Raw genomic sequence first — 22,029 nt, 5'->3', positions numbered from 1 at the left:
TTTGAAAGAGTTTCACAGCTTGAAGTTGAGCCTCGTGCCCTTTTAGTGTTGGAACAGCCTTAACTTTCAGCTTCAGCCATGAGCATCATACAGCTGTCTGGGAAGTACAGGGAACAACTCCAAACCTTTTTCAGACTGCGTTAAAGATTTCTGGGTCTTTGGGGAAGATGATTAGGGTCAACTTTCCCTCGTAACCAAACACACATTTTCTTCAAAAATATCTGTGTAGCAAGAACATGAGAAGCATGAGAAAAGTTAACATCTGACCTTTATTGAAATGCAGAACAATGAAATACAGACGAGTGTAAAGCTCGACTTCACATCAAACTGAAATGATATATTGCTTCTTCAGATGTTTACAGAAATACCGGTTTGCTGGTGCAAAGCTACTTTGTGGATCTTAACTTTAAAGCAATCCCAACAAATTATAAAGCACTTTCAATGGTTCTTCAAACATGTGCTCCTCACAGAACATTCAGAACTAAAGTCCTGACAAGAGAAGGTGGTGATCCACAAAGAAGATTTTTAATCTGAACAAAGGCAAGGCTTCTGATTGGTAGTTCCTGTTGCTGCTCCCAGGTGAATGTTTGCTTATCTGCCATAAAAATTGTTGTTGATTTATGCCAATCATTTCTCTGCAGTGTGACTACGTTGGTGTCTCTTTAGACTACCTAATTCAGTGAAAGTTGCCCCACACTGACCACAGCTGAAAGGCTTCTCTCCTGTATGAATATGTTGGTGTGTCTTTAGATGAGATAATCGAGTGACAGCTGCCCCACACTGACCACAGATGAAAGGTTTCTCTCCTGTGTGAATACGTTGGTGTGTCTTTAGATTAGATAATTGAGTGAAAGCTGCCCCACACTGACCACAGCTGAAAGGTTTCTCTCCTGAGTGAATACGTTGGTGTGTCTTTAGACTACCTAATGCAGTGAAAGCTGCCCCACACTGGCCACAGCTGAAAGGTTTCTCTCCTGTGTGAATACGTTGGTGTGTCTTTAGATGACTTAATCTAGTGAAAGCTGCCCCACACTGACCACAGATGAAAGGTTTCTCTCCTGAGTGAATACGTTGGTGTCTCTTTAGACTATCTAATTGAGTGAAAGCTGCCCCACACTGGCCACAGCTGAAAGGTTTCTCTCCTGTGTGAATACGTTGGTGTTTCTTTAGATTAGAGAATTGAGTGAAAGCTGCCCCACACTGACCACAGATGAAAGGTTTCTCTCCTGAGTGAATACGTTGGTGTTTCTTTAGACTATCTAATTGAGTGAAAGCTGCCCCACACTGACCACAGCTGTATGGCTTCTCTCCTGAGTGAATACCTTGGTGTGTCTTTAGATGAGATAATACAGTGAAAGCTGCCCCACACTGGTCACAGCTGTATGGCTTCTCTCCTGTGTGAATTCTCTGATGATACCTCAGATTTGATCGTTTGATAACTTTCCCACAGTCCTTACAGCAGTGCCATCTGGATCCCTCTTGGGCTCTACGTTTCTGCAATGACAGAGAGGAAGAAGACTTAGATCCTTTTGAAGTTCACACAAAAGATTTCTCTAAGCTAACCTACGCTAACCAACATATTCTAACTGGACCTGGACAGACCGAGCCACACAGGTCTCAATATCTCAGATCAAACGTGAAAGCTGAGGGTGCGTTTATAAGTGCCCTCAGCTATCAGCACTGTGCTCTGATGTGTTCTGCACACGTTCAGCTTTTTAAGCAGTAAACTCTGGATTTTTGGTCTTTTACTAATTCTTTTTGTCATGATGAAACTCTGAATAGGAACTTGAGCTATGTGTTTTGTGTTTTATGATCATCTTCAGACAATCTTAAATCACTGCAACTCGAAAAAGGAAATCATCCTACTCTCTGATTCAGGAAAAATATTAAACAGCTGATGGGTGAGTACAATTTGAGATAAATTATAAAAGGAGCGACAAGAATAACTTATACGTCAAATACAACAATTAATCTAATATTTACTAATAATCCTGAAAGAATCTCTAAGACTTTTAATCTATTATCAGGCCTGTCGAATCATAATTTTATCTTGTGCTCATGGAAAATTAAGATGAAGCATTTAATGGCATCCACCAGAGGTTGGGGTGTGCAAAATAATCGTCATGACGATGCATCGCGATTCTAATTTTCGCGATCTACTGTATCGATTCTGGACGCCAAGTATCGATTATTTAAAAAAAATAAATAAAAAAAATATATTATTTTTATTTTTTATGCCTTTAATGATAGGACACATGTAATTGATACATTTCGCTGCAAGGGATGTTTGCAATATATATATATATATATATATATATATATATCTACATATATACATATATATTTATAGTTTTATAAAGCCTATGCACTTTTTTTGTCTGTACTGATCAACCCTATTTTGTTATTTTAAGTTTTATAAATCCTATGCACTTTTTGTGATGAATTTGTCCAGTAATAGTAATATTTGTATCCAGTAATATTTGTTTTAATGGTAATACCTCCAAAAGTTGTTTCAATAAATACAGTTATGAATTGATTTGCTTTGAGTTATGTATCAATTGAAGACACTATCCTGATCATACACAGCCAGTCAGCCACTGGTAATGGCTGTTTTTTTTTTTTTTTTGAAAAAGGTAGGGTAGGAGATCCTGGATTTTGAGTCCAGCGAAGCTGCATTTTGAAAATACACAGGTAAAAAGTCCCAACCCTTTTCTTCACTTTCCCCCCCGAAGGCACGCCTCTAGAGTACATGAACGTGCACGAAGGTGCACGAGCGCTGTTCTGACAGCAAGCATCGATCGTTGACGTATTTAGTATTTAGTTTATGCTAACTATACTTTAATAATGCTAGGTGCTAGCCAAGCTGGCTCTAGTTTCGCTTCCTGCCAAGCTTCTGGACGCGTAATTCGTTCACGGAGCAGGGTACGCGCACAGGGGGAAGGAGGGGGAGGGAGGAGCAGATGCAGTTTGATAGACAGCATCAGAATCCAATCATTGTGAACGGTCCGTTCACAATGATTGGATAGTGTTTTTCCTAGATTGTACGTTCAAGAGGCCACTAAAACATTTCATATTTGTGTCAAAACTTTTAATTAATTGGTTGCAATGGGGGTGTGAAGAGTATTTCAAGCAATATGTAAACAAATGTTCCAGAAAAAGATCCCCTACCCTGCCTTTAAGTATGTTCAGTGAAAATATCGGAATGTATCGTAATAATTCAAGTATCGTGATGCATCGTGATGGAATCGCATCGTGGCATGTGAATTGTGATTCGAATCGAATCGTGACTTATTTGCCAATACCCACCCCTAACCAGAGGTCACCAGTTCTACTTCATACCCAAAAGCCAGCAACAATTCCTGAATGAGGAAATCCAAAATCTAGAAGGTCTAATATTCTGGAAAATAACGACATTGATCTCTAGCTCAGATACTTTATTTAAAAAGTCAATGATATTATAACAATTCACAAAAAAAAAAATTAATCCAAGCAACATAGAAATAATCTGCCCTGGTTGAACAATGAAATTATAAAATGAATGAAAAATAGAGATAAAGTCTTAAGGATGACCCGTAAGGTGAAAGCAGATTCTATATTGAGGCCATAAATGGGGCAAATGGTGATTAAAAGCTAATATGGAACAAATTAATAATATTAAACCAAACTAAAAACAAATAGTAAAGTTGAGTCGTTGTATTGTTGTATCGTAAAATATAAAGTTGAGTCTACTGTCACATAAACTTTGAATGAGGTCTCTGTGATGTTGTATGGCTGAGTTGTGAGGCCTCCAAAATAGGGCAGTTTTTGGCTCGTTAAGTGCTTTCAATGCATTTTCCCATTATACTGTGGGTAATTTCAAACTTCCCTTAAAGACCTCATGACACGTGGAAAATACTGTAATATACATAAACACATAGAAAGTACACATACAAAATAGTCACTTGAAGCTGGTTTTAATCATTATGATAGAGAAATTGAGTTTGTACGGCCTTTTAAAAGTGCGATTTTTGCGATCTGCTGGCGAGCTTCCTATTAGTCCGTCACGTGACCTATGACGTACACTCTGGAACAATCCTGACATCTGTCATAGCTAGCAATACACGTCATGGGCAATATATACCATGCAATATGTGTAAATCCGGAAAAATGTGCAATATTTTTTTAGTTTAAATAACTCTGTTCCATTCACTACCATATATTATTTTATATTTCATACTGTGCCTTCATTTTATTTAAATATATTTAAATTTATTTTTAACATAGCTTTGTTTTCATTTCTGATTGTTTTATAAGCACCTTTGGAGTTGCAACCAAATTTCATTGTAATGTAAATGATAATGACAATAAAGGTGATCACTTTAATATGACACAATTACCTTCTTATTCTCCTCAGTCTTTAAAATTTGGCATGCCAAGGGCATGGCGTCTTCGCCAGTTTCACACAACTCAAAGAAAAATATGATCTGCCACGGTATCCTTTCTTCCAGTACTTGAAGGTGAGGGATTTTATTATTACAACACTGAAAAGGAGGCGAGGACAAGCTAAAGCAGCTGTAACCAAGATGATAATGGCTGTGAATGTAAAAATCCGAGAAAACAAACCTGAAGAGTTGAAAGCAGCATTGGAAACCCTCGACCTAGCCCTCACACAACTTCAAGAAGCACACAGATGTTATCATGATAGACTCACTGATGACATTGAGAAAGAAGAGTTTGATGCCTATGAGAAGCTTATCTTGATGAGCGTTCATGATGTGCATAATGAGGCTCTAGCCTGGCTGCATGTCACAAACCAAAATGATTTAGTCAATGAACCTTAAGCCGACACAAATGATGAAAATTCTGTGTCAGGAGAGCTAGAGATGCTACAAGCTCTGCGAAAGAGGGAACAGGAAAACTTTGAAGTGCTGCTTCAACGCAACAAAGAGTAGTTTGAAATGGAACTCATGCAAATACATCACAAGGCCGAGCTAGATGCACAGATGCTACACAATGAAGAAAAGAAGCAAGCCCTGACTGCACATTTCTATTCTACATCGAGAGCTGGCAGGATCCCTGCAATGACAAAACCGTCACTTTCACCAATATCTAGGGATTCAATATCACAATTGCTAGAGTTTTCAAGGCAGCAGTATCAAGTCCAAGTAGACTTTCTTAGGGTCCCACCAAGGGATATGGTCAAGTTTGATGGAGACCCCCTCCAGTATTGGAAGTTCATGGGGCTTTTCACCACAATGGTTAACTCGTCTACACCAGTACACCGAAGGAAAGGCTCGAGAGGCCATAAGTCACTGCTTATACAACCCCAATCCTAGTGCGGGTAGCAAGGAGGCACTTGAGCGACTAAGAACAAGATTCAGAAATCCTCATTCCATCTCACAAGCTTGGGTAGGAAAGGTTTTGAACTTTAAGGAGATAAGAGACAATGTGCAACTCAGAGACTTCGCAGACCAACTGAGAGGCTGTGAGGATAAGCTTGCTGCCATGAAGTGTGAGGAAGAACTCAGTGGTCGCCGCACATTGGTTGAGATCATTGGCAAGCTACCATCAGATCTCAGGGCCAAATGGTTAAATAAGAACTATGAAATTACAAAAGAAGAACATCTTCCAAAACTTGACGACGTTGTCAGCTTCGTAGAGACAGAGGCTGAAAAGAGGTCTGATCCAGTCTTTGGTGGGTTAGTTAGCTATAAGAAACAGGAGAAACCAAACAATTTTACATTGACTACAAAGGGGTTCAAAAAACCTTTTCAAAACTACCCCACAAGTGTTAAGGCACTGCTGTTCAGGAGAACAAGTCTACACGTACCAAGCAACCAGCTAATCTAAAGTGTTCTGAAGTGCTCAGAGCGCCACTTCTTGAACCAGTGTCCAGCTTTCCGCTCATTAACTGAGCCAGATCGCCTCGTGTTCGTTCAGGAGAAAAACCTGTGCCAAAACTGTTTCATGATGGGGCACAACACTGAGGTCTGCACACGCTATTGGGTACGTAATGTGCCTGGCTGCGGACAGAAACATAACAAATGATTGCATCCTAACCACACGAGCAAACAGAATACTACAGCAAGTCAGGACGCCACTGTTGACAGTAAAACTCCCCAACAAACACAACCTACCAGATCACCTAATGCCACTTGTGGATTTGCTGGAGCTGGAAATGGTAAGGTTTGCTTACCTATTGTTCCTGTTGTGGTTAGAAGCAAGGCTGGCAGCATCAGTTCTGTCACGTATGCATTACTCGATCCAGGAGCCAACACCAGTTTAGTGTCGGAAGAACTCACCAAGAAACTCAAGGTTAAGGTTAGACCTTGATACAGTAGGAGGCAGTCGAGAAGGAATATTTACTGGAAGTGTGGACCTTGAGATAGATTCACTGCACGATGGCAGCATGTACACGCTTAATGGTGCGAGAACACTAAATAAGTTAAACATAGGACTTAAGCCTGGTTTATAGTCGGTAACGCAAGACGCAAGAAGAAACGCAAGCCCTTGCGCGGTTGCGTGTGTCACCTCAATTTTCTAAACTTCACGCAAGAAGAGACGCAAGCCTACTACTTGAAAACGGCATACTCATCGATCTGACAGTATGCAGAGCGTTTACACACAGTGCACTTCACTCCTGTCCGAGCCGAAATCAGCCGGCCTGAAAAGCTGATTTCCCTTAAGCTATAAACTCTGTAAATATATAACTTTAGCAACATTTGAAACATTTTCAGGCGAGAAAGTTGTCGTTTAGACCCCCAAGGTGTTGAAAATCTGACAAAATACCGGCTATTTACAAGAAGAAGAAGCATGAATCCAGGTGAGAGGTCCTGGCGGGGAATTTCCTTTCATCATAGTAGGCTTGTCATTGAAAAAACCCGCTACTCCACCTACTGTCCTGGTGGTGAATCGCCACGCAGCACACGCAACCGCCGACAAAGCAAAATTAAGTATAAACGTCTCGAGCCATTAACACACGCGCAAGAAGAAAGCGCAAGGGCAGTTAAAAGAAGTATAACTCAGCCTTTATCCGTCTAGCTACACCTGATGAGACGGCCAGATGGGATCACTTAGCGGACATCCCTATTCCCAGGGTCAACTCCAAAGATGTGCACCTTGTTATTGGACAAGATCCACCATGTCTTCTGAGAGCTGAAGAATATCGTGTAGGAGGAGATAATGACCCATATGCTACCAGAACGGTGCTTGGCTGGGCCATAAACGGACCAATTGATTACAAGGAAAGAAGGAAGGCCAGCGCCTACTTCCTCAAGTCCGATCATAGCCTGCAAACTCAGGTGGAAAGGTTTTGGAAACTTGATGACCCCACACACAAGAACAATCTATCAATCAATGACCACAAAGTCATTAAACTGTGGAAAAAGTCATTCTCCAAAGAAGGCTCACACTATAGCGTAGACATACCTTTCAAAAGGAAACAGTGACATTACCAAACAACATCAACTTAGCAACACAGACTACGATTACTGGAACGCAGACTAAGAAAGAACGTACAGTATGTGGAGGCGATGAAGTCGACCATCGACAAAGGTTATGCAGAAGAGGTCTCAGCTTCGTCACTTGACCGCAGCGATAGCAAGATCTGGTACCTCCCACATCACCCAGTGACTCATCCACGCAAGCCTGGAAAGGTACGTGTCGTCTTTGATTGTGCAGCTAAGCAATGTTCCCTCTGAGCTGCTCGCACATTCTCAGCGCACAAGAAAATCTATGCAGCGCATAAAATAAAATTCACCATAAACGTATTAATTATGCCAATGAGACGGCTTACTTACACTATGCAGCCAATCAGAGCATTGATGGTGCTTGCATATGTGCCCTGCCCATACGCACCGTGCAGGTTAGCTAGCTAACAGTGAGACGCAACCCCTTATCATGGCGAAACGAACGGGCAGCGCCAGCGACACATCCACTCACCGAGCCAAAGTAAAAAAGAAATGCGGTTCTTTTAGGATGGAATGGCTGTCTGAGTGCAAACAGAAGAACAAGCGGTGAAACTGGGTCAGATTTTTTCTTTTTCGAGTGAGAAAGGTCTACACTGCAAAACAAGGCTGCAAGCATGACTCTCACATATAACAGATAACATACTGCACATCTCATGAACAACAAGATTTTTGTCTTTTTCATTTTAAGTGGGCCAAATCGCTTTTATTAAAAGTAAACTAATGAAAATTGCTGCTGTGATTTGATTATTTTAATAAGCCATGTAACTGGCTATGATCCAGGGTTTTGAACAGGTGTGATGCAGGTGTGTGGCCACAGCGTGCACATCTGATGCTGCTCACAGTGCTCCTCAGTGTGCTCAGGGAGCTGGTGTGTTTGCCCAGACACGTGAAAAATTAGAGGGAAGGCAGCTGAGTATGAAGGAGTATCCCTCAATGACGTCCACTATTTTTGCCTCCCTTCATATCAATGCTAACAGCCACCTAGCGATAGCTGCAGCTGTTACGGTGTTTGCTGCTCGGAAGCAGGGGAGTGCTCGGGCTGCACTTCGGTCTGCACGGTTTACACAGCAGGCAGTGATACGAAGGGAGAGAAAATAGGGCCAAGCGATGTGAGCTCTGACTTTTTCTGGAGGGAGGGTTTTGTGATGCAAATATATTACTCTTTGAAACGCATATTGTTTTTGGGAAGCAAAACGCTTTATTTTCGGGACCCTAGCAAACTAGCCGGACTACTTTCATCAACACCAAAACGAGGCTGGAACTCTGCTCACAGGACGCAGCAGGGGCTAAGAAGATGTTCATAAATGATGTTGCTTATATGGGATGTTATACAGCTTCATGTCAAAAGAGGTGAACTGTCCCTTTAACTTTGATGTGAATCTTTGTTTGTTCTTTAGTTTTTTGTCATGGTGTATTGTCTGTGTGTTTTTATGATACCTGCCTGAGGACAACGGATGAAATTTAGCAACTGTGCTAACTCCGGCATATTTACATGGATGCTTTGCTGATATGTTGATTAATGTGCAGAGTCCTAACCAAATAAATAAGAAATAAAATAAAAACCTCCTCCACACTGACCTGTGGCCCTGTGGATCCAGAGGATGAGCCGGCTCTGTTCCTGGTGGAGGGGTTCTGCTCCTGCTTCAGCTCCTGGTTCTGCTCCTCGTTCTGCTCCTCGTTCTGCTCCTCGTTCTGCTCCTCGTTCTGCTCCTGCTTCAGCTCCTCGTTCTGCTCCTCGTTCTGCTCCTCGTTCTGCTCCTCGTTCTGCTCCTCGTTCTGCTCCTCGTTCTGCTCCTGCTTCAGCTCCTGGTTCTGCTCCTGGTTCTGCTCCTGGTTCTGCTCCTGCTTCAGCTCCTGCTTCAGCTTCTGGTTCTGCTCCTCGTTCTGCTCCTCGTTCAGCTCCTGCTTCAGCTCCTGCTTCAGCTCCTGCTTCAGCTCCTGCTTCAGCTCCTGCTTCAGCTGCTCCATTCTGGTCTGCACAGTTTTTAACCATTCAGTCACATTCCATTAAACTCATTACTGTGCTTTTTATGTAAATCCCTGTGAACTTTAAAATGCTTCTTTAAAGACCCACTAAGGTCACAGTTCAAAATATTTGTAGCTTTTTGATCAAATTCAGAAAAAAAATTTAATAACTCTGTAGAGCGACACCCACTGTGTGCAATATTCCATAAATCTCATCTGAGTCAGTGGAACACCATCAACTTAAATCATTTTACTACATTAAGACAATAGCCGCTTTCGGACAGAGCCGTTCTAAGAACGCAGTTATTATCAGAACTGTCCTACTCGAATTTCGTTCTGATAACTGTCCTTTCCCCAGCGGAGCTGTTTCAGTCTGCATTCGCACATGAGTCGGGACTGATGTGCCGCGCGCAGCCGTCTGCGTGACGTGTTAGCCGTTAGTCGTTTAGCGCCACATTCAACAACAAAACAAAACAAAGCAAAACCCGGTAAAAATAAGGAGAGAAGAAAAACACAACAAAGAAGCTAATATGGAGAGCTAGGAGGCCACCGTGTTCATGGTCTGCATGATGGTGATATTAATCATGGACAATCACATCAGGCGTCTAACATCGAGGCTGGAAGAGCTCACAGATACTGCTTTTCGACCAGGGCCGTGCTGGAGCTGGAGCTGGTGCCCAGCAACTTCGCGGAGCCGACGGTGCCGGGTTTTTTGGGCACCGGCACCAGTCGTGTATTGGTCGAAAAGCATAGAACCGGTGCTGGGCACGGCACCGGCACCGCGTTGGTCGAAACGAGCTGAGAGAGAGTCAGGAGACGATACTTTTTCATTTCATGAAGGAAGAAAGGAGAGCAGAGCGACGCAGACAAATGAGACCAGTGTAAGTTGAACTTATTAAACACCCGCAAGTTGTGTCCGTTTCCTATGAGGAAACATTTCAGCCGTGATAGCATGACATGGGGCGTAGCTACCGACCACCAAACACCTCCGTCAGATTAGTTCTATAGAACTATGAAAAGACCCGACCTCGGAGAAGGAGCTAAATAGTTATAGGAACTAAGGGAGAAAGCCCCGAGTTCCTGTATGTCCGAACACGGGAGAAAACGGCCCCGCGGATTAAAAGGTTATTAGAACTGCCAAAGGTTCCTACAGTCCGAAAGCGGCTATCGATCCTGTTTGAGGAAAAGGTCCCAATATCATCCCAAATAAGGCCCGACCGATTATCGGCCCCGCCGATATATCGGGCCGATATTTAGCATTTTGGGGATATCGGCATCGGCCATACTTTCCATAAATTTCCACCGATAAGTTTATATAATTTTCACAACAAATTTTGCAGCCGTTTGGTTCTGAACGCGTCTTCTGCTCTCGCTCTCGCCACTTTGAGTTCATGAGCATTGCCCCGCCCGTCACAGCATCGGATTTGTTTGGCACGCGGAATACAACCAATCAACACGCAAGGCTGCGAACGGTTTCAAGGCGGCCGTGGCGAAAGTAGAATTAAGTTTTGGCCATTCGCCGCGTTTCAAACATCTGGAGTAACATCTTGTTACGGGTAGCCAGACAGGCTGTCACACCACCACCAAGTAGCTAGCAGGCTTTCGCTAACAACCATGGTGTTAGGTGAACAACTTCATGAAGCCGTACGCGACGCGACTCAGATGGTTCATTGTAAAGTTGTACAGGGATGTTTATGTTTATTTTACTGTTTAAAAATGCTATAAGCAGCTCCCTACACTTGCTTTTTAGTTCTCAGTCAGTTCATTTTCTATTACTTCTTAATATAAAAATAGCATATATTCAAGTATTCTCGTGGCAGGGAGCGATTTATTTTTTTTATTGATAATTATGTATTTATATTATTATTTTATAAGTTATGTTTGGCTTTATTTTACAAATGCTGCTGGCAGCTCCCTGCACTTTTCATTTTTACTATTAAAAAGACTTAATGGATATGAAAGTTTGTGTCAGGGCATGCTATTTTTAATTTATCGTAGGGCTGCACGATTATGGAAAAAATCATAATCACGATTATTTGGATCATAATTGAAATCAAGATTATTAATCACGATTATGGAACAACGATAAACAACTGAATTTTATTGCACTTCTTTCCAAAAAAAAAAAACAATTTTCAGTGCAGAATGTAATTTAAAATTACGAAATGAAATCTAGCTAAGAATGTACTATGTAAGGAATAAACAAAATAAAACTGAAATGCAATTATTATTGCACAGTCTTTGCACAACACCTGCTTTTGTTGGACATCGCTCGCCCTGAATCTGAAGTAGCTCCACACAGCCGAAATTGAGCCCCTTTGAGAGACGAGCTCGTCCTTCTCACCAGAGAGACCGGCTGTGGGCTTACCTTCTGCCGCAGCTTCAGCTTGGCTCTCGGTCATTTATATCATCCTCACCACCAGTTTTGTCTTCCCTTATATCACTACTACTCTGCTCTCACCACTTGAACTTGACACCACTGCTGGCTGCACTAGTGAAATCACATGTTTTGGCTGCACACTTCTATCAAAAAGCCAAATGATGCTCAGATAAGTCTGGAAAGAACCATTCTACATTTGACATTGATCATCAAACTTTTTAAATCACAAAAGATTTCAGCAAAACTACAGAAAGAAGTTAAGAAAACTGCAGCTTTAGTGGGAAATGTGACAGGATGGTCAAAAAGTGCCCCAAAAGGTTAGAAAAAAGGAAGAAAAGGGCCCAGAAGTATGTTTCACACACAGCTAAAAGGATAAAGCTCCATTTTATTTGGCCATCTGGCCGGCTTATTGAAATCTATAGCTGAGGTTGTGTTTCTGGGATGGTTTAACGCTTTAATGGTTAGCATTAGCTTTAGCATGCCGGGCTAACTGTGAATAGCAGCCAGGTTATTTGAACTTTTTACTCTCTGCTGCATGTTCTGACTGCCCGTGTCCAGCAGCAGGAATCAAACCAATGACACAGAACACTTTGAAGACATTTCTGCTAACGTCTGACCGCTAAATTAATTCTTTTCTGGACTCACCTGCATGAAGCTTTCTGTTGCTATGCTACCAGATGTTCCGAGATGAGCCGAGATGAACCGAGGTGAGCCGAGGCTTCGCAGTGTGTGTTGGGTAATGGGCCGTTTCTCAATGTGCGTATTTGTCTGTAGTGATGTTTCCAACAGGGTCTTGACTCTGAAGAGCGTGTCCAGTAACTTCGGATGTATTTTGTGAAGCTTGTACCGAGGCGCGTGTCGATGACTATATGGTTACGTCAGAGGCCTTTCGAACCGGCCGTACCATGTGACCGGTTTAGGAGTTTTTTTTTTTTTTCAATAAAATGTATTGTTCTATGTAAATGTACAAAAAGCATGGCATACAAAACATTGTACAGATATCTGTAGTGTTGAGCTGACTGTAGAAATATCAACATAATCAACATGTTATTCTGTGTATGATTAAGTTGAAAAATGAAGAAATAATACATTATACATAAGATAAAACACAATATACAGAAACTATAAAATAAACTAAAAATATATATATATATATATACATATATCTCAGAAGAAATTAATATATATATATATATAATATATATAGATAGATAAATATATACATATATATACTAATGGATTTTGTATTTAATTACTTTGAAGATATGATGAATAAATAAATCCATGATACCCCATAGTGATGCTGACATGATTCTGTTGGACTTAAATGACGCACTAACTGAAGGTTAATCTGACTGATGAAAGTATCTTAGGAACAAAGAGGGAACAGGATGAGACCAAGAGGCTTCAGCTGAAGATGGTGTCATAAGTGTCCCACTAAGAATCTCTGGGGTAAACAGTGAGAACAATAAATATGTAGTTCCACCATCCTGTCCTCACACCACACTGCTAAGATTCCAATAAATGTCAGTCTGCTGTAGTTCCCCTACAATCCAGCAGAGGGTGCTGTGACTAAGAGGAGCTGAATAAGTGGAATCTGTGAGATGCAGTTTTATCTCAGAAGCAGATGATGTTCTGGTAGCAGAGACATTTCCATCTTACTAACATGGCTGCGGGTGATAAAGTCAGAGGGTGGGACATGGTGGAAGATGGATGTTCTGGGAACTACCAAGAAGCTGAAGATGTAAAAATCTACTTTTATGGAGGAGACTAAGAATGACAAAGAGTTGTGTTCCTGAAACTGACTTTTCAGTGATTCAGACCTGATCCCACTCACTGGTGATTGATGGAAATGATCAACACGACCATCTAACCCAACTCCAGCAGAGTTGCTTCATGGTTCACATGAGATATACAGAATAATTAGGTCTTCTACAGAAAAGAAGAACTGATCCCGGCTCATCAGTCAAAGCATCTACAGCCACATATTTCCCTCCAAGTCATTTAAAGCTTCTTTAAAATCAGTTATTCAGCCCAGCTTTGCCATTATACACTATATATATATATATATATATATAGTGTATGTATATACACACATTTCCAACAGAACAATTTTTGCTAGTTTTATGTACATTTATATGCAGGAGTCCACACGCATATAGTCAAAGAGGTTATTGCTGCTCAGCACACAAAACTGAAAATGAAGCTTGTCTTCAGAGTGAACCAAGGCCAAAATGATTCAACTAAACAAACTAGATCTTAAAGCTTTGGGGCTAGTGGTGGTCAAGGTGTGGTACACACTATTTTGTAGGAAATATTTCATTTCTTCCTAAAAGCTCTCCAAAGCTGCTGCCGATCACCGAAAGACAGAGAAAAAAACTCTCCTAGTTACGGTTACTATGGCTACTACAGCCAATCCCAATGTACTCCCTTTCAAGCCGACAGCCATACAGTGTGACGTAATCAGCAGGCGACGGAAGCCGAGCCGATTCGACCAAACAATGCGTTCTGCGCTTCGGAAGCGTTGTCATAGAGACTCTCTGGCGTTGTGCCGAAGCATCTGGTAGCATAGCAACAGAAAGCTGCATGCAAGTGAGTCCAGAAAAGAATGAATTTAGCGGTCAGACGTTAGCAGAAATGTCTTCAAAGTGCTCTGTGTCATTGGTTTGATTCCTGCTCCTGGACACGGGCAGTCAGAACATGCAGCAGAGAGTAAAAAGTTCAGATAACCTGGCTGCTATTCACAGTTATCCCGGCCTGCTAATGCTAACGCTTGATAGAAGTGTGCAGCCAAAACATGTGATTTGATGTGTTTAACGTACACAATATGCCATATTTCATGATTAGATCTTAAAATGACTTAATTATGCTCAATATAAATCCTTTAATTACATGAAGAGTTTAAGTTGTGTGAAGAGGAGTCATAGCATTATTATAAAGACTTGTGGGTGATCCAGGAAAGTATTAGCCTGACTACGTCATACTCACGATTCTAGTCAGAATGTGAGTCTGATACCGCTCAATAGAGATTTGGGTATGGGGCGTGTTTCAACCGAACCAGGAGAAAAAATGCCTCTTCGCTCAATTGGATAGACCTACAACCAATCAGAGCAACGTAGTATGTGACGTAGTTTAAGCAACACACACTTGTTGTTGGAAGGACGGCAAAAACATATTTTCTATCGATAAAAGCCTTTATCGCGTTCCTCTGTCCGTCTTTCAAAATGAATGCAATGTGGAGATCCTGTAGAACAGACTCGATGGCAGAATCTCCAGCGGCAGCCGTGTTCAGCTCTTTAGTGACGTAGTCGATAATGTCCCTGTTGATCATCTGTGCATCATCGTATAAAGCCCGCCCTGGCAATCTGATTGGTCCGACCAATTCTTGGTCGGGCATAATGATTTCCCAACTGAGCAGAGCCAGACCGAACTTCCCGACCAAAACTTTTATGGGCGGGGCTAAGTTTGGCTGGCACCCAGGCTAGGAAAGTATCACAGGAGCAGTAGAAATCCAGTTCTCCTCAGTATCAGTGTGTGATTTCTCAGATTTACACTCAGAAGCCCATTAAAAGACAGTCTGACTGTCCTCTTCAGAAGTGTCTCATGAAAGCTTCATTATTCACTTTCCTTTACATATCCAATATTTTCTGTTATCCACCAATCAACAAGGACTGAGCGCATGATAGAAAGGTTCTGGAAATGAGAACTGGGGCCATATTACAGAAACATCCTAACTAGAGAATCTTATCTTATCTGTCTAGTTACCGTGGTAACGGCACTTTAGGACCGTATTTAGGAAAAGCGCATTACAGAACAGCGTTTCCTATCTTGGTTTACGCATCCTATCTCTCAAGTTAAGAAAAGTGTATTACAGAAGCATCCTAACTTCGAAAAATCTTAAATAAATTGTCCTAATTTTAGGATAACCCCCTTTGCTGTCCTAAGTGGTGTTTTGTCAGTTATTGTCAGTTAGGTAGGCCTATTAGTTATTTGTCAGTTCTATCGAGAAAATATGGCACGAATTTTATTAGTACAACGTCGTAGGGAAAACAGAAATTTTTATATCGAAAGGGCAATGATGGACCCCGGCGATGTTTTACGGTTTGACGACCGTACTTTAATTAGCTGGTACCGTTTGCCCCGGCACTTAATAATATTGTTAACCGAGCAACTCCGCCCGACTTTGGAAAGGTCTACGCGGCGACATGGAGCCCTGCCGGTGATATGTCAAGTAACAAATGCGCTACGCTTTTTTGCGAAAGGAGACTTCCAAACCGAAGTCGCTGACCTGTCAAAAATGTAGCATCAGTTGCTAGGTAACAGACATGAAAGTCGATCGTAGATGTTTAGATCGCTTACTTAGGATTCCTAACTCAAGATAAGATAGGATTTCCAAAGATAAGATAAGATTCCTAAACGGAGTTAGGATTTGCTTTCAGTAATACCAAACTTGAAAAAATCTTATCTCCACTCGTCCTATCTTAACTTTTGACTTAAGATAGGACGTTTTCTGTAATACGGCCCCAGGTTTAGAAACGGAGAGAATCTGAACCTCAGTCTTTGGGATGATATTGGGACCCTTTCCTCAAACAGGATCATTGTCTTAAAGCCATAATGTGTAATATTTCACGTTGTCTATTAAAGTTCCCATGGCATGGTATAGTAGCAGCACTTTAAATGGGCTTTCGGAGGCTTCAGGATGTTATACCCCCAGGCGTTCTCAAAATTCACCTGGAAAACGTAGATTTGGCCTCTTAGAAGAAAGCCGTATTTCAGCGCTTTCTCCAGTGCCCTGTTTTCCTAATGAAAAGCAAGGAGGAGAGCGAGGGGTGTGTCATGGCTGAATGGGGGCGTGTCTGATTCTCTGTTTAGGCTCCGCGCATGTTAGCTGCCTGCTAGTAGGAAAAAAAAAAAATAGAAATGGCAGGTGAGCAAACCATCGTACCGTTCGCCTTCGACCCGGAATCGGACCCTAAAGCCGAGGCGCAGGCAGTTCAGCAACAAACTGCAGATCAGCAGCGCCTTCAGCAAAACGTCTCAGAATGGTGAGTTTGAAATGTTATGTCTGGAAACGTTTATGGTTAGGTCGGTCCGAACCACTGAGGTGCGCAGATACTAGCAGTCGCTTAGCCTACGGTAGCCTAATTAGAGCAGAAATTGTAGTCACTACATCAGGACTACCTAAAATATTATTTTTGCTTACAAAACGTATAAGTTCCCAACTTATTTTGCAATGTGGGCACGTATTTGCAGTGCTAACATTAGTGAGTATGGCTGCTGGCATCTCCAGTGTCTACACCAAGTAACTTTCTCAATGTCGCCTTGCATTGTACAACAGTAACACTGCCAAAGTATTTCCCATAGTACACATTGCTAGCCTGGGCGAAAGCCGACTGTTGACTCTGTCAAACAGTCTGGGAAAACCCAAGAGGAATCCGTTTCCATGGAGGGCGGGACCTTACCCAGCAACTTAAATTTATTGGAGTAACGGAGTTCCCTTAACCAATGATAATGTTTAGAAATGACGTTGGTTATGCGCCGAGGTTCATGCTTACTCTCGCGAGGCTCTAGCTCGCGAATCACGCTTCCCACATCCGCTTTCATTATACCGGTACCATTTGATAAATCAAACTTTTCCCAAAGCCAGTTGGAAGGAGAGCTACGACATCCTTGCCACTAACAAAATTGACGAGGCATTCCTCTTGCTCTCGTTTTAATTGTGTAATGATCTCCAGAGTTGAGACAACTTCATGGATAGCTTCTAGCGTTCTTCCGTCGCCATGTTTATTTCCGCTGCGGTTGAACTACAATTATATGGACTACAATGGACTCCGCGCGTGAGTTCTGCGTCACCACTCGCAACTGTTTGCTGATTGGCAAAACACTGAGCGAACCGAGGTAGGGGGATTTGGCCAGACTATGTGCGGAGCCAAAATCTTTGGGCGGAAGTACGTAGGATGGCGTCGCCAGGCTAACACATTGCCAACGTGTTATGAAAAACAATTGTAATAAACGCCGGTGGGTAATGGACTTTTTACCCCCACAAACACTGTCCTGTTTGGCAAATGATTCTCCACCCAGTGTTGACATAAGGGGAGCGATTTATAACCAAGTTTTCTAGACAAAAAGGTTTACATGCTGTAATATACAAAAAAACATACCTCATCATATCCTGACCAGGTGCTGGATCCAAAGTGTAACTACACGAAGTGAAACTTATGCTACAGATTTCTGTGTACACCTTTTTAGTAGCCCGTCTTCACTGGGAACAGCCAGCTGTGCGTTGCCCATGTAGTTATACAGTAGCCTATGGCATGCAAAAAACATGATAGTATTCTGACCAGCATGTCATTATTCTCCATGCTCACCTGTTAACTCATTTACTTGCCACTAAAGATGTTTCATTGTTATATTTGCCGGCATTACCTGAAAACAGAATATCATTACACTGCCTTTTTTTTTTTAATAATAGGTGTCAATGTGGAATTTGCGAGACAATGCCCACAGAAAGGGAGAATAGATGCTGCATGGAGATCCCTCAGGTAACACTGTAAACATTTGGATCTACCTGTTCCTGAAATGACACTTACCATGTCTAGTTCTAATCTTTATTAGGTCACAGCACTACAGGAGAAGTGGCAGCAGAGCCAGCATGTATGCTGGATCATCCAGGGTTTGAGCCGGTTTGTCTCAATGTATATTCGCTACAAACCGCTGGGCGAGTCTACAGGCACCATTTTGGCAGTTTACGCCTGAGAAGAACGCATCGGTAAGCGTTGTAAAATAATTACTCATAGCCACATACATAGAGTTTACAGTATACCCACCCAATAGAGCCTGATAATTCAACTATGCAGACAGTATGAAGAGTGTTTGTATATTTATTTACAAGACATTATTAAAACACAATCAAGAATAATCCATAGGAATATGTAAATATGTACAACATAGCAATAACAGAAGAACAACAACTTTCTCTGCAAGTGTAATTTTTTCTATCTGTTCTTCCAGGCGCTTCAGGTATTTGGCCTACAGGCAGCTCGTGGCGTGGTGCTGGGGCTTTTTGGGTCGCCGGATCAGAGTGGTCATTCCTGCCTGTGTGGTCCTGCGTATCCGTACCGAGTACCCCGATGCACCGGGTTTAGACTGCCTCGCGTGTGAAAAATTAGGTCCATCAGGACATCCACATACCCTTTCACACAGAACATTCATACACACTGTACACGCACAACATTTGTATATTTCAGTTAGTCATTTGTACATTTCAATGTTTATTTATATATTTATATTTGTTCTATATATATATTTATGTTTGTTTAGATTTCTATTTCTCACATTTTTTGTATTCCTATTTGTTGGAATTAACCTCAGTAAATTTGATACAGGCAAAAGTAGTTGGACTTGAATTCTTGAACTTTTGAGGTCTTACCAAAGGTTGGCTTAGTCTAATGACGTTTGACTGTGCACTCTCCCTTCTTGGATTTGGGAAAGGAGATTTTGAAGAGAGGTACACCGTCTGCTGTCTGGGCCTGTGGTCGGTTTGCATTTTCATTAAAGTGGATCCCCGCCAAGTACAGTCTGAAAGTACAAGAAACAATGTGTAAACGATGTTTCCCACAGAATTTTCATTTGTCATGGTGGTGGGGGTTAGCTGGTAGAGACACATGCATCATCATGGGAGAGCATATGAAAAGCTCTTTTCCAAAATGCTATAAAAGCTGTTCTCATTACTTTTTTTAAATCTGATTTCAAGCATCAGGAAAAGTGATATTAGCTGAGATTTACATAACATGTTGAAACATTTAAATGCTGCTTTTAATGGTAGTAACAAATAAAACAATATTTTTTAAAGTAGGTATAAAGCATTTTGGAAAAAGCTTTTCATATATTGTGAAGTTTCATAGGAACTATGATCTGAAAACCCCCTAAAAGTATACATTTTTTGGTAAATCAAATATAAATTACATTCACAAGACAATCTTTTCAGGGGACCTGGTCTAGGTGTTTCGTGCCTTATAGTGCGGGAGAAACCCGGCTCAATAATGACATTTCATACAACAAAAACTTTCAACAACTACAAGGTAAAACATCTCACCTGCAAAGCATTCCAATATAGAGAAAGACAACATTCTTCGGTGTGGCTGCAGTCCTATTTACAGACAATGGGGTCAGTCTGGCAGGCAGCATCCCTGGTCCGGGATGTCTGGACGTGAGCACTTGATGTGCTGGCCAGTGAAGAGTGAACCTGATGCAGACAGAGAGCACACATCTCATGGTTCGAAAGCCGAGCATTACACTCGTGATAAACTGACGAGTCACGACAGATTTGAAGTCAAAACTGTGTTTGAATTGACAGATACATAATGATGTATGTTGGAGGGTAGTCAGCAAACGTTTGCTAAACACCCTTCACCCAGCCACAACACCCGATCGCATATCCCACACGAAAGACGCAGAAACAACTCGACGTAAAAAAAAATAAATAAATAAAAATAAAAGGTCACCAAACCGCAACAAATGCTTACAAAATATAAAGTCACCAATCGAAAGAAAGCTTACAAAATATGAATTGTTTTCGTCGGGCGACATTTTCCGTGTAACAGACGTATCTAGCGGCAGAACATAACTAGACTTGCTTACCTAAGTATTCATGCTGTATGTAGTCCCCTACACGTAAGATACATGGTCAAAAGACAAATGTCTTGTTTTACAACCAATTTTCCAAATCTAACCAGTTTAACAGAGTATTGGTTTTGTAGCGCAGTGTAGGTTTCATGGATAAATACCTCCACAGCTAATGTTGGCTAGTTAGCTGTCACCCATAAAGTGCTAGCGGCTAGCAAATAATTATGACTTACTTGATCGGTGTGGGTAGCTGATGGACCGGCAAGGCTTGGCACTGATCCAGGCTTCAACTTCAGGTGTAGGGCAAAACCTGCCCTGTACTGTCCCAAGTTGTAAAAGCATTCCTCTGTGAAATGTGTCGCGCAAACACTGACGCTCTTTGGAACATGCATGGGCACCCGTCCCTCGTAAATGAAATTAAGCCATTCCGTTTTCAAAGGGACAGAGGATGGAAGCGGAAACATATTCTTCTCTTCATCTTCACATCCTGGCACAGTACATTTCGCATGGTAACGTCGTTTGGAAGCCATTGCTGTATCTTCTGTGACTGTCTTCAGTCGTGGCGAGTCTTCTTCTTTGGCGAGTCTCGGTCTACTCCACATGAGTTGGGCGGGTAAGGTAATGCAGGTGTGGGTGGAGACAGAGGGCGTGGCGGAGAGAGGGGGTGGGAAATTTTGATGAGCTCTATCCTGGTATGACGTCATACCAGGAGCCTTGAGTCAACGAGACACTTGGAGGCGCTCTATTCAAAACATGGAGGAAATGCTGTACTGCTCAGTGAATACATTTCGCAATTTCTACTCATTGGGTTGACTTAAGGAGGCTAGAGGAACTCATTTTGAGGCTAAAAAACCTCTGAGAGTGAAATTTTCATGCCATGGGACCTTTAACAAATTTGAGTCTTATCATTCACAAGTATTACCTCAATCGTTATTAATTACCTCCATCACAAAAGTGCAGTGTTCTTCTTATATTCTTTATATTCAGCATGCGAATGTACATAAGAGTGTTACACCCCAATGAATGTCTCTATGTCGCTCCGCCATTTTAAAACTAGGGGATTTGTAGAAGGACATGTCATCAGCTTCGCCCTTTCCATTTCCACATTGAAAACGGAAAGGGCGAAGCTGATGACATGTCCTTCTACAAATCCCGTAGTTTTAAAATGGCGGAGCGACATGGAGACATTCATTGTCCGTGAAATATTACACATTATAGCTTTAATGTAGTAAAATGATTTAAGTTGATGGTGTTCCTACGGAGCCCGGTGGAGATCAAACAATATCTTTTTCAGGGGGTTTCAAGAAAGCGTTCTCTCACTTTTCAAAGTGTGCCCTCGCTTTATTAAATCGTGCGCTCGTCTAAATAAAGCGTGCGCGCGTATACATAAACCGTGCGCTCGTCTTACTAAAACCGTGCGCTCACTGCCCCTCGGTCGTGCCCACATTATATACCTTGTGAGCACAATAAACAAAAGTGTCCCCACGATCTGTAAGACGTGCCCACGACATTCTGTATGGCAACAATAAATCCAAATTGCTTGAAACGTTCGCACGTTGTATTAATTGTGGCCACGAAATCTGTTACCATTACAGTGTCAGCATCTCACCT

General features: G+C 41.8%; 1 protein-coding gene across 1 annotated transcript; it reads right to left on the bottom strand.

Moving 5' to 3' along the window:
• Positions 1-580: 580 nt before the first annotated feature.
• Positions 581-9,143, bottom strand: LOC142391245 (uncharacterized; the record flags this gene model as incomplete). Its single annotated transcript, XM_075477016.1, has 2 exons — positions 581-1,494; positions 9,027-9,143. Coding segments are annotated over 2 exons (984 nt in total), but the record flags the coding sequence as incomplete, so codon positions are not given.
• Between the last annotated feature and the right edge of the window lie 12,886 nt (positions 9,144-22,029).

Source organism: Odontesthes bonariensis, chromosome 11 (assembly GCF_027942865.1).
Source record: "Odontesthes bonariensis isolate fOdoBon6 chromosome 11, fOdoBon6.hap1, whole genome shotgun sequence".
Classification (NCBI taxonomy): Eukaryota; Metazoa; Chordata; class Actinopteri; order Atheriniformes; family Atherinopsidae; genus Odontesthes; species Odontesthes bonariensis.
The sequence above is the reverse complement of the archived record's forward strand: the minus strand, read 5'-3'. Positions and strand labels throughout refer to the sequence as shown.